This window comes from Electrophorus electricus, chromosome 1 (assembly GCF_041902795.1).
Source record: "Electrophorus electricus isolate QZ-2024a chromosome 1, ASM4190279v1, whole genome shotgun sequence".
In the NCBI taxonomy this organism is placed as follows: Eukaryota; Metazoa; Chordata; class Actinopteri; order Gymnotiformes; family Gymnotidae; genus Electrophorus; species Electrophorus electricus.
The window spans coordinates 2,733,669-2,758,683 of record NC_137497.1 but is presented as its reverse complement, the minus strand read 5'-3'; the positions used below and the strand labels follow the sequence as shown (position 1 = coordinate 2,758,683).

The following is a 25,015-nucleotide window of genomic DNA, read 5'->3' as shown; positions in this document are numbered from 1 at the left end:
CTACACACACACACACAAACACACACACACACACACACACCAAACCTGTCCTTCAGCATCACAAACATACCCCCCCCACACACACACTCCAGTCCCCTAGCAACACACACACGTTGTTTTGTTGAATTGTTGACTGTCATCCTCACTCAGTGATCATCATTAACACACCTTACAAATGATCTTAAAACAGTAAAGATGGAGTAGACCTTACATTACTGACAGAACAGCACCCTCCACCCTTCCACACCTACAATAATGAAAGAACATGAGTGTGTGATGCGTCACTCACTTTGGGTCAGACGGCACAGGTCCATTGCTGAATACAGGAGGATCACCCATGGACCAGTCACTCTTCATAGACACACAGCTGGGTGCTGGAGACTCTGCTCTCTTTACCCTGATGAAGATGAGGAACTCACATCAATATATGATTACAAAATTTAAAACACAATCCATCTGTTACATGATGTCGAATATAAAATATATGTAAACACTGATATTAACAGGGTGGGAGAACAATAAAAATGGTTATACTACAGATACACACACACACAAAACACAAAGGCTCAGTGTGTGGATGATATACTACAGATACACACGCACAAAGGATCAGTGTGTGGATGCTATACTACAAATACACACACACACACAAAAAGGAGCTGTGTGTGGGTGCTACACTACAGATACACACACATGAGCAGTGTGTGGATGCTATACTACACACACAAGAGCAGTGTGTGGGTGCTAAACTACATATACACACACACACACACACACACACACACACAAGCAGTGTGTGGGTGGAGGCCTACACACACACACACACACACACACACACACACACACACACACACACACACACACACACACACGTCCTTCAGCATCACAAACATACCAAAGACACACACACACACACACACACACCTGTCCTTTAGCAACCTACACACACACACACACACACACACACACACACACACACACACACACACCAAACCTGTCCTTCAGCATCACAAACATACCCCCCCCACACACACACTCCAGTCCCCTAGCAACACACACACGTTGTTTTGTTGAATTGTTGACTGTCATCCTCACTCAGTGATCATCATTAACACACCTTACAAATGATCTTAAAACAGTAAAGATGGAGTAGACCTTACATTACTGACAGAACAGCACCCTCCACCCTTCCACACCTACAATAATGAAAGAACATGAGTGTGTGATGCGTCACTCACTTTGGGTCAGACGGCACAGGTCCATTGCTGAATACAGGAGGATCACCCATGGACCAGTCACTCTTCATAGACACACAGCTGGGTGCTGGAGACGCTGCTCTCTTTACCCTGATGAAGATGAGGAACTCACATCAATATATGATTACAAAATTTAAAACACAATCCATCTGTTACATGATGTCGAATATAAAATATATGTAAACACTGATATTAACAGGGTGGGAGAACAATAAAAATGGTTATACTACAGATACACACACACACACACACACACACAAAGCAGCAGTGTGTGGGTGCTATAGCAAACACGCACACAAGCACACAAAAAGGAGTCGTGTGTGGGTACTATAACACACACACACACACACACACACACACACACACACACACACACACACACACACAAAGGAGCAGTGTGTGGATGATATACTTCAGATGCACACACACAAAAGAGCAGTGTGTGGATGCTATACTACACACATACATAAGGGCAGTGTGTGGGTGTTATACTACAGCTGTGTGTCAGGAGTGTGTGCTGCATGTGTTTCCTTCACCACACCTGAAACAGTCGTGATGGCAGAATACTGAACACACTGTAATGGATTCAGTTCCTGTCATGGTACGGCCCACCACGTGCACTACTGACTGTTCACTACTGACTGTTCACTACTGACTGTTCATGGTGTTTGTAACCACGCCCCCTTCTTAGCACACACCTGCACTGGTTCATTGTGCCAGTTATGTATGTAGGTAAACCCTGTTGGTGTGAACTTCATTGTACATCATTATTCATGTTAGATATATACATACATATACATGTTAGTGTTAGTGTGCACTGTTAGATATATACATATACATGTTCATATACATATACATGTTAGTGTTAGTGTGCACTGTTAGTTATATACATATACCCGGTTCATATACATATACATGTTAGTGTGCACTGTTAGTTATATACATATACCCGGTTCATATACGTATACATGTTAGTGTTAGTGTTAGTGTGCACTGTTAGATATATACATATACCCGGTTCATATACATATACATGTTAGTGTGCACTGTTAGATATATACATATACCCCGTTCATATACATATACATGTTAGTGTTAGTGTGCACTGTTAGTTATATACATATACCCGGTTCATATACATATACATGTTAGTGTTAGTGTGCACTGTTAGATATATACATATACCCGGTTCATATACATATACATGTTAGTGTGCACTGTTAGATATATACATATACCCGGTTCATATACATATACATGTTAGTGTTAGTGTGCACTGTTAGATATATACATATACCCGGTTCATATACATATACATGTTAGTGTTAGTGTGCACTGTTAGTTATATACGTATACCCGGTTCATATACATATACATGTTAGTGTTAGTGTGCACTGTTAGATATATACATATACCCGGTTCATATACATATACACACACACACAAGCAGTGTGTAGGTGGAGGCCTACACACACACGAGCAGTGTTTGGGTGCTATCCTACAGATACATACACACACAAAAAGGAGCCGTGTGTGGGTACTATAACACACACACACACAGACAGACACACACACACAGACAAAGGAGCAGTGTGTGGGTGCTATACCCCCACACACACACACACAAAGGAGCAGTGTGTGGATGCAATACTACAGATACACACACAAGCAGGGTGTGGGTGCTAAACTACACACACACACACACACACAGACACACACACACACAAGCAGTGTGTGGGTGGGCCTACACACACACACACACACACACACACACACACACACACACACACAAGCAGTCTGAGGGTGCTATCCGACAGATACAAACACAAACAAAAAGGAGCATTGTGTGGGTGCGGGTCTACACACAGACATAAACGAGGAGTGTGTGGGTGCTAAACTACACACACACACCCACCCACACACACACACACACAAAAAGGAGTAGTGTGTGGGTGCTATAGCAAACACACACACAAGCACACAAAAAGGATCCGTGTGTGGGTACTATAACACACACACACACAAACAAAGGAGCAGTGTGTGGATGCTATACCACAGATACACACACACACACAAGCACACAAAAAGGATCCGTGTGTGGGTACTATAACACACACACACACACACAAACAAAGGAGCAGTGTGTGGATGCTATACTACAGATACACACGAGCAGAATCTGAAAGAATACGAGTGTGTAATGCGTCACTCACTTTGGGTCAGAGGGCACAGGTCCATTGCTGAATGCAGGAGGACGACCCATGGACCAATCACTCTTCATAGACACACAGCTGGGTGTTGGAGACTCTGCTCTCTTTACCCTGATGAAGATGAGGAACTCACATCAATATATGATTACAAAATTTAAAACACAATCCATCTGTTACATGATGTCGAATATAAAATATATGTAAACACTGATATTAACAGGGTGGGAGAACAATAAAAATGGTTATACTACAGATACACATACACACACAAAACACAAAGGCTCAGTGTGTGGATGATATACTACAGATACACACGCACAAAGGATCAGTGTGTGGATGCTATACTACAAATACACACACACACACAAAAAGGAGCTGTGTGTGGGTGCTACACTACAGATACACACACATGAGCAGTGTGTGGATGCTATACTACACACACAAGAGCAGTGTGTGGGTGCTAAACTACATATACACACACACACACACACACACACACAAGCAGTGTGTGGGTGGAGGCCTACACACACACACACACACACACACACACACACACACACACACACACACACACACACACACGTCCTTCAGCATCACAAACATACCAAAGACACACACACACACACTCACACACACCTGTCCTTTAGCAACCTACACACACACACACACACACACACACCTTTCACAGGAAAAACGTACCACATACTCACATGTCCTTCACAACACACACACACACACACACACACACACACACACACACACACACACACACACACACACACACACACACGTCCTTCAGCATCACAAACATACCAAAGACACACACACACTCACACACACCTGTCCTTTAGCAACCTACACACACCCACACCTGTCCTTCAGGAACTTTACAAACAAAGCACACACACACACACACACACACACACACGTCCTTCAGCATCACAAACATACCAAAGACACACACACACACACTCACACACACCTGTCCTTTAGCAACCTACACACACACACACACACACACCTTTCACAGGAAAAACGTACCACATACTCACATGTCCTTCACAACACACACACACACACACACCAAACCTGTCCTTCAGCATCACAAACATACCCCCCCCCACACACACACTCCAGTCCTCTAGCAACACACACACGTTGTTTTGTTGAATTGTTGACTGCCATCATCACTTTGTGATCATCATTAACACACCTTACAAATGATCTTAAAACAGTAAAGATGGAGTCTACCTTACATTACTGACAGAACAGCACCCTCCACCCTTCCACACCTACAATAATGAAAGAATCTGAGTGTGTGATGCGTCACTCACTTTGGGTCAGACGGCACAGGTCCACTGTTGAAGTTACGAGGAAGATCCATGGACACGTCACTCTTCAGAGACACACAGCTGGGTGCTGGAGACGCTGCTCTCTTTACCCTGATGAAGATGAGGAAAGTCTTGAGTAATTACATCCTTCACTACATCTCATTTATCCTGAATATTCCCTCTTCCTGTTTCCTCAGATTAGGTGCTGATGGAAAGCTCCTCACTTTGGGTCAGAGGTTCCTCCTCCACTGCTGGAGTTACGACGCTTCATCATGGAGTTGTTCCTCTTCACACACACACAGCTGGACTCTGGAGATGCTGCTCTCTGCTTCCTGTCAACAGTTCATACACAGAATGAATCAACAGTGAATAAATTCCTGACAAAATTGACATCAACATATTAAAAATGAAGTACACACTGATATTAACAAGGTAGGTGGACAACTGAAATAGTGCTGACAGCAGAACACTGAACACACTACTGGATTCAGATACATATTCCACTAAATACATAAATAATGTTATACTGAATATATTTAAAATTCCCTTTAAACACACAAAAAGCTTTGCACCATCACTTGTGTGTTTTTCTATTTTAAAGAAATTAAATAGCAAATCCCCATAATAAGTAATCAACTTTCCCAGAATGCTTCCCACAGGAGATGTAATGTTTCCACACAGTGGGAACTGAAGTCTGGATGCTTTCAAATGTATTAATGAATTAATATTATACAGTTCCCATTTGGTGAGCGATTTTGTAAAGGTTTTCAGTGCTGGTTCTTAATTCCCAAAGCCCTGTGGAGACCTTCACTGTGTCTGTGATATTTGTTCTCACGGACTGCTCCGCCCCCGTAAGTCACGTGGTGCAGGGGCCACGCCCCCGTGATGACGCGCACCTCCCCGGGTTCAGCGTTGAGTTTGTCCGTCTCTTTAACCCGCCAGTGCGCGTCTCAGTGTTGGTCGTTGTTAGCGGCATGTTCGTATCCATGTTTGTGCAGCCAGTGTTGTGGTTAAGAGTGTTTTTGTTCCCTGTTAATGTAACGTGTGAGTGCCGCCCTTGTCTTAAATGTTTAATGTCAGTAAATGTTTCACAAAGTGGAGGGAGTCTGTTCGTCTCACTCGTCACAAAAGTTACACACAGTACTACATGTAGTGAAATATTGTAGGACTGTCTGTTGCCATTTGAAACAGACTACATAAAATAGATAAAAAGTGGAAGAATAAGAACATATAAAAATACAGACACATAAAAAAGTTGTATGAAACATACATGTGGATGAGAACATAAAGCTCTCATATATGCGTCAAAGTTCCCTCAGGCCCTGGAGTGATACTCTGAGCACTCAGATACCGTAACAGACCGTATATATGGTCACATTATGTTGGAGTGATACTCTGAGCACTCAGATACCATAACACACCGTATATATGTGCACATTATGTTGGAGTGATACTCTGAGCACTCAGATACCGTAACACACCGTATATATGTGCATATTATGTTGGAGTGATACTCTGAGCACTCAGATACCGTAACAGACCGTATATATGTGCACATTATGTTGGAGTGATGCTCTGAGCACTCAAATACCGTAACAGACCGTATATATGTGCATATTCTGTTGGAGTGATACTCTGAGCACTCAGATACCGTAACAGACCGTATATATGTGCATATTATGTTGGCGCGTTATTCTGACGCGTAATGGCCCAAATATGTGCACACTGGCCGTCAACTGCCAAAGCACCAAATAACACCATTTAGCAACCAGCTTAACCAGTATGTAACACACCCAATGACAAATAAATTCAAGTGTAATTTCATTATATTTACACTGAATTCTCAATTTAAATTTACTTGATTCAAAGCTTTTCACTGCATACGGCACATTAATCTATCGAGAACACATGTATTTATACTAGTGATGCATACGGTGTGTTAATCTGTGCATGAGCTTGTGCACCAAGCTCAGTGGTTAAGGTACTTGACTTGTAATTGCAAGGTTGGTGGTTCAAGCCCCACCACTGCCAAGTTGCCACTGTTGGGTCCCTCAGCAAGACCCTTAATCCTCAATTGCTTGAGTTGTACTCAGTCAGAATTGTAAAAGTGTCAGGTAAATGCCATAAATGTAATGTTCTACTCACTCACATTCCCCCACACAGACGGGTCTATATAGAACACTACACAGGGTACACATTAGTGAGATGACAGACAGAATCTATCAATGCTAGTCTGTGAAATAGATCATTGTGACATTTCATCATGGAAACTATCTGGAACAAAGTGGTGCAGCTGCATTGAAGTAAGACACTATAGTGATGATTTATAGTTTCAGTTGTGTTATGCTGTGACTTTAATAATACACAACTCTATAGCTATGTCCATGTTCCCATTATGTCAATCAAAAACTACAGAGTGAAATTCTGTAATGCTTATTTCTTCAGCACAAGATTTGTTTATTCTGTTTCTTGTTGCATTAACATTCTGTCACTGTTACTTTTGGGTTCAGCCAAAATAGTGATACTGAACCTGACAACATGTCTGTTATATGCCCTTAATCAGTGTACATCAGTTGTTCACTACATTTACAGTACACTATAGGTGGTGGTATCTTTGTCCTTAATCAGTGTACATCAGTTCACTACATTTACAGTACACTATAGGTGGTGGTATCTTTGTCCTTAATCAGTATACATCAGTAGTTCACTACATTTACAGTACACTATAGGTGATGGTGGGAAAAGTGAGGCTTTGTGAAACATTGAGATGTTCGAAGCAGTTGTGTTGAAAATAGTTTCAAGGTCTCAAAAGTGTAGTAAAGACTACTGTAGGGGACTGGGATGAATGGCACTGGTTGGCTTTATAACTGTGTTCAACCTGGTCTGTTGGCCAGAACACTTAAAGCCATACTGAGTTCAAAGGTGTAATAACAGTTATGGGCTTTGATGTTACAGAACTGAAGTAGAGAATAGGATAATAATGCTAAGAGATCAAGCACATACAGATATTACTTTAAATGTCAATGTTGCTTGTAAATGACAACCTGCACAATACACAGAAAAGCCTTTTACAGTCGATTGTAATGTCTATAGTGAGCTGAATATACAGTAACTGGTGCTTGGGTGCCATCTAGCGGCAAATCTCTAGAACTGACTCAGTGACTTGATAAACCAAGAAATGCAGTGACACAACTAACATTTAAACTACTGATTAAACCTCCTAAACTCAAGGACTGATACACAAAGGAAGTACATCTCCCAGCTGATATGAAACAAAGTATTACCAGAGGAGAGATGTGGTAAATGCTAAAATATGAAACTAAACCTACACAGAGAGCTCATGGAGTAACGTGTCTGCTCTTTAATGATAACTCTAAACATCAACTAACACTGCCTTTTCCTAACAAAACACCACCATAAAAAGAAGATGCCTGACTTACATTTTATCAGTAACACAGAGTCTCTGGGTTTAACACAAACAGAGTTTTACTGTGTGGGTAACACTCAGCACTGCAAGAAATGACGTCTAAACGCACGCAACCGTACAACCGACATCTTTAACCAATGACACAGAGTTTAACTGCATAATCCACTAATATCTTTAGCCAATGACACAATACTGAACAAATATAATATAAAGAAAAACAAAATTAAATAATATTCATCATAATTCGTCCATCACGTCTGGGCCTGTTGAACAGATACAATCTGACATGATCTCCACAGTGGCCACTTCTGCCAACATCTTGATAATTTTTTTCTGTAAAAAACAAAGAGTAACCTACTCTGCCTAGATATTATTCTGGTCGGTTATGCCAGGCTATCGATACATATGATCAATAAATATTTCAGAGAAATTACCATACAACCACAACAAAGGATGCTTGTTTTCTGTTGTGTTCTGTAAGGCTTTTAAAATTCTTGGTATCTATTTAATTAACTTTCTGTGTGGACCATATTTCATCTATGGCAGAAGGAAGTGTTGTGAATATAGATAATTATGATTATGGATAATGAAGTTCAATAAAGTAAAATAAAGGAACATCTCATTTATTATAATATTTATATTTTAAAATGTTAGTTGTTCTGCTGTTTTGGGTCTGAGTCGGCTTGTTTTCTTCCCAAATTACCTCCTCAGTCTTGGAAAAGATTCATTCACAGTGAACACTTGTTCCTGGCATACACAGGTGTTTTTACCATTATATAAATGTGTGGATATACAGCACATCACTCCTGTCAGTAAACCAGAGGATCTCTCTCTACATACTTTCTATATATTAATGTCACTGTATCTATAACTACTGCTCACTGGATGTCTCTCACTAGCCTATTAGTCAATATGTCCTCTCAATAACCTTCTATCTAGACAACACTAAATCTCTCGGTCTCTCAATTCTCTATTCTCACAAAACCCCTCAAAGTTGGGGTGTGTTTTCTTGACTTATAAGCATCCATAGAGTGTGTGACTGAGACAGATGTGTGATCAGGTGTGTTTCAGACACTGTCAGTCAAAGCCAGGAGCAGCAGGTACTGTATAACACCTGTAGAAACACAAGCTTAGGTCACCTGTGGTCACGTGACATGGCCGTTTTGAGCCACACTTCGGATCAGCGTTTCAAAAACGCTGCGCTTCAGGAACTCGAAACAAGCGTAGAAACGTCCGTGTCGACCGTCCCATCCTAACTACAGGTAACACTACAGCTAATGAACTATACAGGGAATCTGAACTGCCCACTGAGAATGTGGACAACACTACAAAATGGCTGAAACTGAACAGAAACTAACTGTAAAAAACACATCACAGCAGCGACTTTACGTTTAGACCAGAGGAGTTTTAACTGGGACGATTTGGAAAGATCACTGACTAACTACGACTTAAAATCCAGATTTACAATAACTGACCACATATATCTGACCCCGTTAAATTATTTTAAATATAACTGCGCAATCGTGCCTGGTGTCCGTCATTTTAGTTGTTAGCCAGTTTAGTGTCCCGTTATTTTAGATGCGTAGCGTTAACTTCCCCAGGACTTTAATCTTTACATTTAATCCACTTTTGGGTGAACCTACAATTTAAACACATAATTTGCTTACAAAACACGTTGTTTAAACTGCACCGACATCGCATTTTATCAAACAGAATGAACTTACCGCGCGTATCTCCAATCCGCCCAACTAATGGCGAGAAAAGTGGGAAAAGGGAGAAAAAGGGAGAGACTACAGGAACTCCAGCGGGAAAGTAGAGGGCGGAGCACATGTCAATCATTTTCAACTGAAGCCAATTACACAACCGATTTCTTATGTCAGTCATTTTTATTAAGCCAATCAGCAGCCAAAGTTACCTGTCCGTCATTTTTCTGCAGCCAATCATAGACATGCAGTCTATACAGCCAATGGAGTCAGTCCCTCCTACACGGACTTGTTTTGCGGCTGCGCTGAGAGTAAATCTCCACTATGTCGGTACGATGAAACACTTCGGAACTTCACATACCGCTTTGTAGATCTAACTTACAGATGATTGTAATTTAGACAGATAATCAGACTCACAATAAGCATGTAAGTGTGTGGACGTCCATGGCATGTTGTGCACATGACAAATAAAGAAGCTTCTTAATGGCCGAATGTTGGAAATGAGTGTGTGTGTGTGTGTGTGTGTGTGTGTGTGTGTGTGTGTGTGTTTATTTCAAGTATTGTGGAAAAATAATTTGTTTGCCTGTATTTGGTACATCAGAAAAGTACATTATATAATAATAATAACAGCAATAACACCACTTTGCATTATTAACAAAAATATACTATGAATAATCACTTTAAATTCATGCAACAGCACAACTAATAATTAGTTTTTTACATTTGGTGTGTAATTTTTCAGAGAAGCAAACTGCTTATTCAAATCACATTAGATATAATCACATTAGATACCTCCATATAACATTAATACATAATACTCTACATTATAAGACAAATATAAAAGAGTCCTAAATAAGAAGATTATTTTGTATATTAAACACAGAACACATAGAACACAGTCTAGTAGTAGAATAGCAGTAAATGTGTATTAGCGTTGCTTTAAATGCCCTGCAGAGGAGATAAAGATACAAGACAACAGTAAGAATAAATAACAGCGGGATCACTGCAGTGCTCTTCCATTAGAAGAAGGAACCAAACAGGTTCCTGATCATATGATAAGTATATTAAAATATTAAGTGAGCTATCTCCGAGTGAACTATCTAGGGGTCCTTTATAGCAGAACACAACCAGATTCCATTGAGATGACTCCCAGCCTCACTACAGAGTGTAATTAATGACTACTCGGATGTCATAAATTTGCATATGACAATTATTATTCAACATTACATTTTAGCACAAAAACATTATATACCAGTTGTCACGGAACGCGCTTCTCCCCCCGAGTCACGTGGTTGGGCCCGCCACGTACAGTGGGGGGGGGCTGTTTTGTTTGTAACCACACCTGCACCTTGTCTGTCTAAATGTATATAAACCCGTGGCAGAGTGCAAGGTGTTGGTTATTGTTGATGTAGCGTGTTAATGGTTTTTCGTCATTGTTAAAGCGTATGCGTGTTCATCGTGTTTGTTTAAATGTCAATCGTTTCATGTTCATGTGTATCGTTTGTAATAAGTGAGTGCGGCTGTCGTTTATGTTAATAAATGTACGTCCCAGTCGGTGGAGTCTGTGCGTCCTGCCCCTCGCCCTGCGGCACTCGGGCCACCTCGCGTTACACCAATAGAATAGAGAAGAGGAAAAACCGGATATAACAAACCTATTCTTAGCTTGTTTCTTTCTTAAACCTAAAAAATCGCACATAATTATATTAAACCAGAAACCCCAAAATAAAATACGTAGCAGGCCTGATTCAAACACAACGACTACTTCACTCTATTGAGCACAAAAAACAACAGTCCTCTCGGTACAAACGGGAATATCTCCTCAATCTGAGATGGTGTAGTATTTGTAACACTCTGTCCCTCGACGGGCTAGTTACACTTAATCACCCAGGATGTTATCCAGCGTAAAGGCCCAGTCTCTCAGTCTGTGTCTGTGTCTCTCTGTCTCTCTCTCTCTCTCTCACATATAGTAAGTGATAAAGTAATAGTCTTGACAACTGCAGTATAAGCTGGTTTTCTTCTTCTGTTTGGGATATTCTAACTTGTAGGCTACTAGTCTAATATCTCATCATGCCCCACAAGTCTTGTTGTTGATTAATAAAAAGTGATCGACAACAAAACTCTGTCCTGATCAACTTTTGCTATCAGAGCTTGAACAGCTTCCATCATTGTCAGAGGTCCAGAGCACCTGCTGTAGGAATGAAACACCTAGTGAGGTGTCCTCCACACCTTTACCTGCTATCGCCATAGGAGATCCTGTTACTATAGCAAAACTAGAACAGAAAAATAGAGATAGCTCATGTTTTCTTTTTATTTGTATCAAATTTTAGAATTATAATTGTGAAATAAAATTTACTCAGTTGCATTTTTCACATGGAGGTGTTTTACTCTGGATCTGTAAGACTTGCTGTGTGGAGGAGAATGCTTTTTTATTGCATGTGCCCTCTCAATAAAGATCGCTGTATCTGTCTCTGGCTCACTAGTCCAAGAGATAAACCCACTGGTTAGTCCTAGTTCACAAGAACAAGAGCTTAAACCCCCTGGTTAGTCCTGACACATTAGTCCAAGAGCTCTCCGGCTTAGTCCTCACATACTAGTCCAAGAGCTCTCCTGGTTAGTCCTGACACAACGAGCCCAAGAACTCAACCCCTGGTTAGTCCTGACACATTAGTCCAAGAGCTCTCCGGCTTAGTCCTCACATACTAGTCCAAGAGCTCTCCTGGTTAGTCCTGACACAACGAGCCCAAGAACTCAACCCCTGGTTAGTCCTGACACAACTAGTCCAAGAGCTCTCCTGGTTAGGTGTGTGGCATAACAGTGATGCAGCACAGTGTAAAGAATTCCACTGTCACAAGATCCCAGGAGAGTGAGGTAATAAAATTAAATTATACTGTAAGAACATGAAGTCTAAAAGAAACTGGATTATGTAGAGAAAAGGCTCCTGCAGGCATCAATATAAGGCCTTGGAAGCCCCCTGTGTTAGGTCTTGGACTAAGGCCCAGACATCACGAGATAGACTGAAAGAAACAATATTACTGCAGTGAGCACCAGGTGGTTTGAATGAGTTCACTGTTTTTTAATAACAACTTATATTTGGAGAGAATGGTAGCAGAACTGGATAATGTTTTGGGGTATCTGAAGGTCAAGAGGCCTTTTTGAGTCTTTACGTGCAGTACAGAGGCTCTGATGCAAGTGGTTTCAAGGCCTCTGTGGTAGTCTAAGGCAGATCACTCTGAACTGTTCCAGTGAGAAATAACTTCCTTAGTGCTGGAAAAGATCTCCGTTTTTAAGACTTGAAAGCTTCTTTGAGAGTTCTGTGGTTAAGCAAGGTTTGTTATCTTACCACAAGGGCAGATTGATGCTGACCTGCAACATCTGGCAGGTGTTTGGTGGTGTAAGTTAAGATCATCTTTGTTTAAAAAAAAAAAAAAAAAGAAAAAAAAAAAGAAATCTTCCAACGGGATTGTAACAGTGAGCAGTAAAGAGGCAAACACGTATAGAGAAGTGTGAGATTTAATAAGGGCAAATCCAGATTCAGAGTCCTTAGGGTAGTCCAAGGTCATAAAGCCAATATAGAGAGTATGAGGATACATGATGAACCAAAAACACAAGTACATGAAGGCAAACAGGGGAAGCAGAGTACAACAGAAACTAAGAAATGACACACGGGCTAACAAATGCAGGCTTTGAAAAACAGACAGGCTTTCTGACATAGCCAAACACAAACATTCAATTAAACACATTCTACCAAACAAACACAATGAACAGCCAAAGACACAGGGCCTCCGACGTGGTTTAAATACATGAACCTAACAAGGTAAAAACAAGGGACAGGTGTGGAAAATCAAATGAGGCATGGAGAAAACAAAACTATGACATGGAATTAAACTACATAAGACAAGGAAAACACGAAACGCAGAAGCTGGGAGGGACTAATTGTGACAAGTTTCAATTTGCATATATTGAATAATGCATGTCTGAACATAGTGGTGGAGATTTCAAACACTAGTATGTAAAGAAGGTAGGTGATTACATAATCACTTCTGAAACTGTATAAAAATGTGTGTTGTGTGATTGTTAGACATATTCCAGACTAGGCCTCATTTGTAACACTAAGATCAGAATAAAGACAGGACCAGCAATTAATTCAATTAATTCCAGAGTCTGCATCTTTATTTTCTATTTAGTGTGTATTGAATAAACAGTTGGAAACTTGGAAAAATTAAGAAACAACATTAATTGGTGGCCTGCACTACAGGGATCAATTGGGTCAATTGACAAATGGATCCATACAGTCGGCAGGAGGGTTATCAGCACCAGATGACCTACGACCCAAAGCTGCATTGTGTCTGTGACCAGGGTCTGAATCCACACACGCACCGTTAAAGCTCAGCAGATAACCTGTTTGAAGAATTCTGCATAGGTGGTACAGACCTTGTCCAAAGAGTTTTTGTAACGCGAGGTGGCCCGAGTGCCGCAGGACGCACAGACTCCACCGACTGGAACGAACATTAACATAAACGACAGCGGCACTCACGTATTACAAACGATCGACTTTAGACCAACACGATGAACACGCATACACTTTCACAATGACAAAAAAACATTAACGCGGCGCACCCTGACGTGAGTTTAGATACACACAGACGAGACGACGTGCAGGTGTGCGCAGGCGCGTGGCCACAAATGAAAGTCCCCCCGCTGCACGTTCCGTGACAGTTTTGTAGTGGAGCCTTGTGGGTCTTTAGGGTGCAGACTGAGAATTAAGGGAGTGAGAACAGACTGATGAAATGCATAAAATGACAAAAAAGGAGTAAAAAAGTCAGCAGGTAAAAAGTGAACATTCACAAAAACCTGCTATAAAAGTAGTGAGGAAATAAAAATAGTTGCACATAATCTTACTGTTAAGGGAAATGGTGAAGAAAAAATGGCTTAATAAATTATGAAGTAAAGACAAATGCACAGTGAATAAAGAGAAATGAAGAGTGTGTGAAACAGAGAGAAATGTAACTGTTGCGTTTGTTCCAGGTGTCTTTGTCTAAATGTGGCCACAACAAGTTAGTAGCACCCCGATAACAGCATAGTGTGCACTGATACGACGTACACCGTCGAATAACCTTGAACGCCTCACGTTAAAGCTTATTACGAAAGTTCAGAAAAGGGGAAGTTACTAAATTACCAAGGAGGTAACTGGGTATGTAGACGGGTTGCCTCATGATCCCAAATAATACTTGATTAGGTACTGCGTGCACGCAAAATAAATTGACTGTTACAGTAACAATACCAGTAAATTAAATTATATACTATACATAAAACCAAAGGGCCAAGTGGAATATAAAACTCTGACGGTGCCAGTCACTGCAGTAAGGAGCATACATGTTAAAACATTAGCAAAAGGGTAGAGTTGAAATATTACAGGATAGGAAATTTAACCAGTGGGAGTGACGGTTAACAGAGTTTTGGAACAGTGAATATTTAATTTACTCATATAAGTTTTGGCTAAGTGAATATCTTAGTAAACATCTAAATTCAACAAAACAAATTAGAACTGAGGGAATATGTAACGAGGAGGCTAAACAGGATGCGGAGACGAGTCGCATTAAACACAAACACACGTTTATTTTTACACGTAACACTCACCGTAACTCGCAGGCTCGCATATCCACACACTGACAGCAGTAACACGGCCACGCTAGACTTTAATACACACAGACTAATGAAACCACGGGGGGCAGGTGTGGAGCACAGGGGGGCGTGGCCACGCTGACGAACACACACGAGGAGACGTTCAGGAGGAGGCGCTGTTCAGTGACAGAGACCCCCCCCCCCCCCTCCAACGACGCGACTCCCCGCGCACCAGCCTATCGGGCTACGGCCCCGAAACCGACGCCAAACGGTGAGGCCAGAGGACAGAGCGACCCGACACGGCGAGCGAGAGCAGGACAGAGGGGGGAAGGACACACTGACAGGCACAAGCACAGACACCAAGATGGACAAAGTGACTGGTACACACAGCGTGATGGGGACAGACACGGTGACAGATACAAGTACAAAAATACACAAGGGATTATTAAGGAGTCCAGGTAAGCCGGCAGGAGCCCCAGGCTGTCCCCCAGTCGTCAGCTGGGCTGGAGTCCATCCCTCGCCGATATGGGGGGTGGTGACTTCCGCGCATCTGTTTCAGGAGGCGCACCAGCTACTCTGCCCATCTCTGGGGTTGCCACTGGTGTGGGGCTGTGTGTCCTAGTGAAGGGAGTTTCCTCCTCGGACGAGGTCGCCTCTAGATGTGTCGCACGGAAAGGCTTGCTGGCACCCAACGATACCTCCTGGGCGGAGCCTTGCTGTGTTAAACTGGAGTGAGGAGGTCGTGCTCAATCCCAAGAGTCTTCAGAGAGAAACAGGTCCTGGCACATGCCGGGTTGGGATAGACTAAAGAATAACTGAGAATAACGTTGTTGAAAACATATGACTGTTTACAGGGAAAATTGTTCAATATTTGTGTTTCCAAAAGAAAAGAAATTGTAGACGCGTGAGAAAGAAAAGGCATCTGGCTGGTGGTTGCCTGGTTGAAGGAGTGTAACACACAGAGAGGATCAACTGATAAAAAGATTAAAGCTGATCCTAATTTGGAGGCTGTTGTATTACGTCATTTTAGTCAGGGGAGAAGTGAGAAGGAGAGTCGAGGATACAGCATGTGTTCAGGCTGACACTGGTAGTGCAGTAAAGGTTATGGTGTGTTATCATGATGGAAGGGTGGCTCAGGTATACCATACTTCAGAAAAACTGTGGGAAAGAGAAAAGATGGAAGCTTCTGGATGGTTTTTGAGGGGCATCATGAAATTAGAAAAAGGGACGTTTGATATGCTGTGAAAAAAGAACCATTGTATAAAATATTAAGACCTAATGGAGAGCTAGAGGCTGTTATGACATGCACACATAATGCTTATGAAGTGATTAATGAACATGAATGCTGATTGTGTGGCATTAGACATATGATGCATCATACTTATACTTGCTCCAGAACTGACATGTATGTATGCAGCAAGTGGAAATGTTGGGAATCGCAAGTATAGTAATATATTTAGTTTTCCCAGGGAGCTGTAGTAGACTTTTATCTGATACACAGAGGAGTGTGAGGGAGCCGTTAGAGAGAGAGAGAGCACAAGCGGGAGGGGGAGCGAGAGCCCCCACACACCCACACACACACCCACACACACACCCACACACACACACCTCCCTCCTACTTCAGGAGGGAATTTGTATGTCAGTGTGTGTGGTACATGTTTGTGTGGGAGGCTGTTTGTGAAAGAGATCAATCAGAAACCAGGCAGAAAAATGCAAAGGGGGGCAGACAAAAACCAGAAGAGATTTACACAGAAACCCCATCCATTTTTATCCTCTCTTAGGAAAGTAGTCCAGGGACAGACAGCCTAGAGAAGCCAGTCTGCATTATGTTATTGTAACGATCCGAATGTCGCAGGACACACAGACTCCGTCGACGTAGACAGACATTTATTGATAAAGACGGAAGACTACGGCACTCACATTTAACGTCATCGAACACGTTTAACATTAACGCGGTGAACAAGTACTTCAACAACATGACCATAAACAAAGACAAACCATGAACAATGACTGAGTCTGGGTTTAAATACACACACATAACGAGACTAAACCAGGTGCAGGTGTTTGCAGGCGTGGTTACAAACACGATAAACAAACAAGACCCTCCCACTGCACACGGCGGGCCAAACCACGTGACCTGTGGGAGGAACGCGTTCCCTGATAGCTATCCATTCACAAGCACATTTCCAAAGAAACACGTTCTGTTCTCAGCCAGACAAAATACAGACACATGAATCTGCAGAAACCTCTCCACTGGCACCCACTAAGATAGATGAAGATTCCTCAAGGTGAGGAGACATGTAACTCTGGGTGGTATAAGATGACATTTAGTGGTGATATAGAGGTATTAACAGTATTAGACATGTAACTCTGGGTAGGTATAAGATGACATTTAGTGGTGATAGAGGTATTAACAGTATTAGACATGTAACTCTGGGTGGGTATAAGATGACATTTAGTGGTGATATAGAGGTATTAACAGTAGGTGTTTACAAGACTAAAGCAATGCTATTCCTTCAGTTGCCTTACAGTCAGTGTCTCTCTTATTGAGATGATGTTTATTGTCTTATAGTCAGTGAGCAGACAGAGAGAGACTACCTGTACTACACACCAGACACTAAGTGATCAGACAGAGAGAGACTACCTGTACGACTCACTTCACTCATCACTCTCATCTCTAGATGATGTATCTTTGTAAACCAGTTTTCCATCTGTACATTTATAGGTACTTTACTAACAGAACTGTTGTAAAGTTTATGCAGGTCTCCATGCCAATAAAATCTCATGAGGCTCCTCTGGTGTGTACAGTAGAGTGCAGGTTACACAACCCCAGCTGAGTGTTTAGTAACACCTCACCCTCCTCTGCTGTTATGAACCCCAGTAACCACACTTAGCCCTGCACTGCCATGCGTACTTGCACACACCCCTGATCTGATTCACCAGAGTTCTAGCACACACCTGATCCTCATTCTCCTCATTACTGCCCCTTTATCAGCATCCCTCCCCTGTGTTCACGTCATGAACAATTCCTACTCGGTGCGTGCCAAGTGTTCTAGAATCTTGTTTGTCTTCCTGGTTTCCCGACTTCTGCCCGTTTTTCACACCTCGTCTCCCTCCTGGCACCTGGACACCCCCCAGACTCTGCCCCGTGTTATTGACCTCGGAACAACCTGACCGCGAACACCTGTCTGACCCCCATGGATCGGTTTGATTTCACTATTAAAACCACTTGCAATTGGATCCTCTTCCTTGTGTGTGTGTTCAAAAGTTACAGGTGTGTACTGTAGAGTACAGATTATACAACCCCAGCTGAGTGTTTAATAACACCTCACCCTCCTCTGGTGAGTACTGTAGAGTGCAGGTTATACAACCCCAGCTGAGTGTTTAATAACTCTTAGGAATGTTAGACACTGGAGCCTTTCTGTCTTCAGGCACCTAATGCAAGGTCTCTGCCCATCAGCCATGACATGGCAGCTTGACCGTGAGCTGGTCACCCGAGGTCATCCGCTCCCTCTTCTTGTCTCCTTTACCGCTCCCTTTCTCTCTCTCTCTCTCTCTCTCTCTCTCTCTCTCTCAGCACAGGAGTAGCTCATGGCTAGCACGGGAACAGCTCGTGGCTCGTTCATGCATAGAACATCTTTACTAACCTTGTCTCTTTCCTTTCTACGTAGGCCCTTAGATCATGCCTCGCTTTTCCCCCTGTCATCCTGCAGATTTAGATAGTAGATACAGGACACATATATACTCTGTGCTTTCCTCAATAAAGTGGAACTCTCTTGATTCACTACCTTGGTGTCAGTGTCTGGACTTCCCCGGATTGATCCGGCTACAGAGGACAGAGGGCTGGGGGGAACTTGGAGGAGATCGAACCTGAAGGACTGGTCACTTTGAACCAGGTTCTAAAAATAAAACCTCACTGTGGTCTGTTTCCCTATTAGTTATTAAGGTATTTAAAAAGTACACATATCACTTAATGAGAACTCATTCTCAGAGAGCTTAACTCTTATTTCCCCCACTATGTCATACATGTTGTCATTAAAAGGAGGAGCTGTATAACTGGAATTGTTGACTGTCATCATCACTCAGTGATCATCATTAACACACCTTACAAATGATCTTAAAACAGTAAAGATGGAGTCTACCTTACATTACTGACAGAACAGCACCCTCCACCCTTCCACACCTACAATAATGAAAGAATATGAGTGTGTGATGTGACACTTTGGGTCAGACGGCACAGGTCCACTGTTGAAGCTAGGAAGACGACCCATGGACACATCACTCTTCAGAGACACACAGCTGGGTGCTGGAGACTCTGCTCTCTTTACCCTGATGAAGATGAGGAAACTTTTGAGTAATTACATACTTCACTACATCCCATTTATCCTGAATATTCCCTCTTCCTGTTTTCTCAGATTAAGTGCTGATGGAAAGCTCCTCACTTTGGATCAGAGGTTCCTCCTCTTCTGCTGGAGTTATAATTCCCCATTATGGAGAATCACACATACACCACTGGACACTGGAGATGCTGCTCTCTGCTTTCTGTCAACAGTTCATACACACAGAGTGAATCACACTGAATAAATTCCTGACAAAATTGACAACATATTAAAAATGAAGTACACACTGATATGAACAAGGTAGGTGGACAACTGAAATAGTGATGACAGCAGAACACTGAACACACTACTGGATTCAGTTACATATTCCACTAAATACATAAATAATGTTATACTGAATATATTTAAAATTCCCTTTAAACACACAAAAAGCTGTGCACCATCACTTGTATGTTTTTCTATTTTAAAGAAATTAAATAGCAAATCCCCATAATAAGTAATCAACTTTCCCAGAATGCTTCCCACAGGAGATGTAATGTTTCCACACAGTGGGAACTGAAGTCTGGATGCTTTCAAATGTATTAATGAATTAATATTATACAGTTCCCATTTGGTGAGCGATTTTGTAAAGGTTTTCAGTGCTGGTTCTTAATTCCCAAAGCCCTGTGGAGACCTTCACTGTGTCTGTGATATTTGTTCTCACGGACTGCCCCGCCCCCGTAAATCACGTGGTGCAGGGGCCACGCCCCCGTGATGACGCGCACCTCCCCGGGTTCAGCGTTGAGTTTGTCCGTCTCTTTAACCCGCCAGTGCGCATCTCAGTGTTGGTCGTTGTTAGCGGCATGTTCGTATCCATGTTTGTGCAGCCAGTGTTGTGGTTAAGAGTGTTTTTGTTCCCTTTTAATGTAACGTGTGAGTGCCGCCCTTGTCTTAAATGTTTAATGCCACTAAATGTTTCATTTAGTGGGAGTCTGTGCGTCTCACTCGTCACAAAAGTTACACACAGTACTACATGTAGTGAAATATTGTAGGACTGTCTGTTGCCATTTGAAACAGACTACATAAAATAGATAAAAAGTGGAAGAACAAGAACATATAAAAATATAGACACATAAAAAAGTTGTATGAAACATACATGTGGATGAGAACATAAAGCTCTCATATATGCGTCAAAGTTCCCTCAGGCCCTGGAGTGATACTCTGAGCACTCAGTTACCGTAACAGACCGTATATATGGTCACATTATGTTGGAGTGATACTCTGAGCACTCAGATACCGTAACAGACCGTATATATGTGCACTTTATGTTGGAGTGTTATTCTGACGCGTAATGGCCCCAAATATGTGCACACTGGCCGTCAACTGCCAAAGCACCAAATAACACCAATTAGCAACCAGCACAACCAGTATGTAACACACCCAATGACAAAGAAATTCAAGTGTAATTTCATCATATTTACACTGAGTTCTCAACTTAAATTTACTTGATTCAAAGCTTTTCACTGCATACGGCAAATTAATCTATAGAGAACACATGTATTTATACTAGTGATGCATACAGTGTGTTAATCTGTGCATGACGGGAAGAGGAGCAACCGCATAATTTCTGACACACACACTCTCACACCAGAGACAACGAGTCAAATATAAAACCAGGCTCAGTGGTTAAGGAACTTGACTTATAATTGGAAAGTTGCTGGTTCCAGCCCCACCGTTGCCACTGTTGGGTCCTGAGCAAGACAGAACACTACACAGGGTACACGTTAGCGAGATGACGGACAGAATCCATCAACGCTAGTCTGTGAAATATATCACTATGACATTTCATCATGGAAATTATCTGGAACATAAAGTGGTGCAGTTGCATTGAAGTAAGACACTATAGTGATGATTTATAGTTTCAGTTGTGTTATGCTGTGACTTTATTAATACACAGCTCTATAGCTATGTCCATGTTACCATTTTGTCAATCTAAAACTACAGAGTAATGCTTATTTCTTCAGCACAAGATTTGTTTATTCTGTTTCTTGTTGCATTAACATTCTGTCACTGTTACATTTGGGTACAGCTGAAATAGTGATACTGAACCTGACAACATGTACATTGATTAAGGGCAGATAACAGACATCAGTTGTTCACTACATTTACAGTACTCTATAGGTGGAGGTATCCTTGTCCTTAATCAGTGTACATCAGTAGTTCACTACATTTACAGTACACTATAGGTGGTGGTATCTTTGTTCTTAATCAGTGTACATCAGTTCACTACATTTACAGTACACTATAGGTGGTGGTGGTATCTTTGTCCTTAATCAGTGTACATCAGTTGTTCACTACATTTACAGTACACTATAGGTGGTGGTATCTTTGTCCTTAATCAGTGTACATCAGTAGTTCACTACATTTACAGTACACCATAGGTGGTGGTGGGAAAAGCGAGGCTTTGCGAAACACTGAGATGTTTGAAGCAGTTGTGTTGAAAATAGTTTCAAGGTCTCAAAAGTGTAGTAAAGACTACTGTAGGGGACTGGGATGACTGGCACTGGTTGGCTTTATAACTGTGTTCAACCTGGTGTGTTGGCCAGAACACTTAAAGCCATACTGAGTTCAAAGGTGTAATATCTGTACATTCTGTAGATTGTGTACATATATACCCAACCATATACATTGTACATTGTGTATATAATCATAATATACATATATTGTACATACATTGTTAATATATTTTTGTACATAGAATATATATATTTATCTGCATATATATATTTTTCTCTATGCACCCCTGTGCATAGGGGTGTTTCTCTTCCTCAGTTTGGACAGAGCACTCTCCACCATTTCACTGCGTGTTATACTGTGTATGACTATGTATGTGACGAATAAACCGAACTTGAACTTGAACAGGTATGGGTTTTGATGTTACAGAACTGAAGTAGGGAATAGGATAATAATGCTAAGAGATCAAGCACAAATACAGATATTACTTTAAATGTCAATGTTGCTTGTAAATGACAACCTGCACAATACACAGAAAAGCCTTTTACAGTCGATTGTAATGTCTATAGTGAGATCAATATACAGTAACTGGTGCTTGGGTGCCATCTAGCGGCAAATCTCTAGAACTGACTCAGTGACTTGATAAACCAAGAAATGCACTGACACAACTAACATTTAAACTACTGATTAAACATCCCAAACTCAAGGACTGATACACAAAGGAAGTACATCTCCCAGCTGATATGAAACACAGTATTACCAGAGGAGAAATGTGCTAAAACATGAAACTAAACCTACACAGAGAGCACATGGAGTAGTTTGTCTACTCGTTAGTAACTGTAAACATCAACTAAAATTGTTTTTTCATCACAAAAAAACAATATGAACTCACAGTAACACAAGCAGAGTTTTGCTGTGTGGGTAACACTAAACACCATCTGCTTCCTGCAAGAAATGATGCCTGAATGCATGCAACAATATAACTGATATCTTTAGCCAATGACACAGATAATTGAATTATAAAGGAAAAACATTTAATATTCATTTAATATGAATTCACATTATAAATCTTCCATCATTTCTGGGCCTTTTCAACAGAAACAATCTGACACTCATCTCCATGGTGACAGCTACTGGCCACTTTAATCAAATCTTGATAGTGCTATTCTGTGAAACAACAGTCCCAACTAATTAGCCTAGATATTATTCTGGTGGGATATGCCAGGTTACCAATACATATGATCAATTAATATTTCAGAGAAATCACCAAACAACAGTTTTCAAATAGTTTTTCAGTAAATGTTTGTTTTCTGTTATGTTCTGTAAGGCATTTCAAATTATTGGTATTTCAGTTTCATGTTTAATATGTGAAAGATAATCTATTAACAAAAGGCTTTGTGTATTTACATGTACTCTGTAGGGTTGTGTGTGGGTTCACATGTACTCTGTAGGGTTGTGTGTTTGTTTGTTTCAGACACTGTCAGTCAAAGCCAGGAGCAGCAGGTACTGTATAACACCTGTAGAAACACAAGCTTAGTTCACCTGTGGTCACGTGACATGGCCGTTTTGAGCCACACTTCGGATCAGCGTTTCAAAACGCTGCGCTTCAGAAACTCGAAACAAGCGTAGAAACGTTAGTGTCGACCGTCCCATCCTAACTACAGGTAACACTACAGCTAATGAACTATACAGGGAATCTGAACTGTCCACTGAGAATGTGGACAACACTACAAAATGACTGAAACTGAACAGAAACTAACTGTAAAAAACACACATCACAGCAGCAACGTTACGGCTTTACTTTAGTCCAGAGGAGTTTTAACTGGGACCATTTCGAAAGATCACTGACTAACTACGACTTAAAATCCTGATTTACAATAACTGAGCACGTATATCTGACCCCGTTAAGTTATTATTTTAAATATAACTGTGTGATCATGCTGGGTGTCCGCCATTTTAGTTGCGTAAGTTCACCAGGACTTTAATCTTTACATTTCATTCGACTTTTTGGTGAACCTACGATTTAAACACACAACGATGTACAAAACACGTTGCTTAAACTGCACCGACATCGCATTTTAACAAACAGAATGAACTTACCGTGAAATATTTTAAACGCGCGTATCTCCAATCCGCCAAACTTTCAATAATGACAACAGGTGAGACTACAGGAACACCAGCGAGTAAGTAGAGGGTGGAGCACTTGTCAATCATTTTCAACTAAAACCAATTACACAACCGATTTCTGATCAGTCATGTTATTTAGCAGCCAACATTTTTGCTTTCCATCAATTTTACTACAGCCACGTAAGAGAGTAAATCTCCACTATGTCGGTACGTTGAAACACTTCGGAACTTCACATATCGCTTTGTTTGTAGATCTAACTTGCAGATGATTGTAATTTAGACAGATAATTAGACTCACAATAAGCATGTAAGTGTGTGGACGTCCATGGCATGTTGTGCATATAACAAATATTAAATCTTCTTAATGGCTGAATGTGGGCATGTGTGTGTGTGTGTGTGTGTGTGTGTGTGTGTGTGTGTGTGTGTGTGTGTGTGTGTGTGTGTGTGAGTGAGTGTCTGACTGACTGAGTCACCGAGTGCCTTTGAATGTGACTCTTTTCTGATGG

The 25,015-nt window shown here is 41.4% G+C and overlaps 1 protein-coding gene, 1 long non-coding RNA gene and 1 pseudogene across 6 annotated transcripts in view; 1 reads left to right on the top strand and 2 right to left on the bottom strand.

The window, feature by feature from the left end:
* The window catches only part of LOC113569361 (uncharacterized), a 43,610-nt pseudogene extending 38,487 nt beyond the window's left edge, over positions 1-5,123 (bottom strand). Inside the window, exons 1-5 of the transcript XR_014119419.1 lie at positions 5,022-5,123; positions 4,801-4,908; positions 3,470-3,577; positions 1,239-1,346; positions 290-397 (exon numbers count right to left, since the gene is read on the bottom strand). The product of XR_014119419.1 is annotated as an uncharacterized LOC113569361 (transcript). The remainder of the gene's footprint in view (positions 1-289; positions 398-1,238; positions 1,347-3,469; positions 3,578-4,800; positions 4,909-5,021) is intronic.
* A 2,779-nt stretch (positions 5,124-7,902) lies between these two features.
* The window catches only part of LOC145658771 (uncharacterized), a 28,450-nt gene continuing 11,337 nt past the window's right edge, over positions 7,903-25,015 (top strand). The window contains exon 1 of one of the 4 annotated variants that reach the window (XR_014124647.1): positions 7,903-9,486. Coding sequence is in view for 1 of the 4 variants with exons in the window: in XM_081718189.1 (XP_081574315.1) it covers positions 24,532-24,565 (34 nt within the window). In the remaining 3 variants the exon portion in view is untranslated. Of the gene's footprint in view, positions 9,487-20,103; positions 24,047-24,437; positions 24,566-25,015 lie in introns of those variants that run through there. The other 3 variants (XR_014124643.1, XR_014124654.1, XM_081718189.1) reach the window with 3 other exon arrangements.
* Positions 13,422-24,510, bottom strand: LOC145659035 (uncharacterized). The gene is made up of 4 exons (XR_014125011.1): positions 24,483-24,510; positions 19,992-20,091; positions 15,565-19,878; positions 13,422-14,680 (listed from the first exon to the last, which is right to left on the bottom strand). It is a non-coding gene; the product is annotated as an uncharacterized LOC145659035 (long non-coding RNA).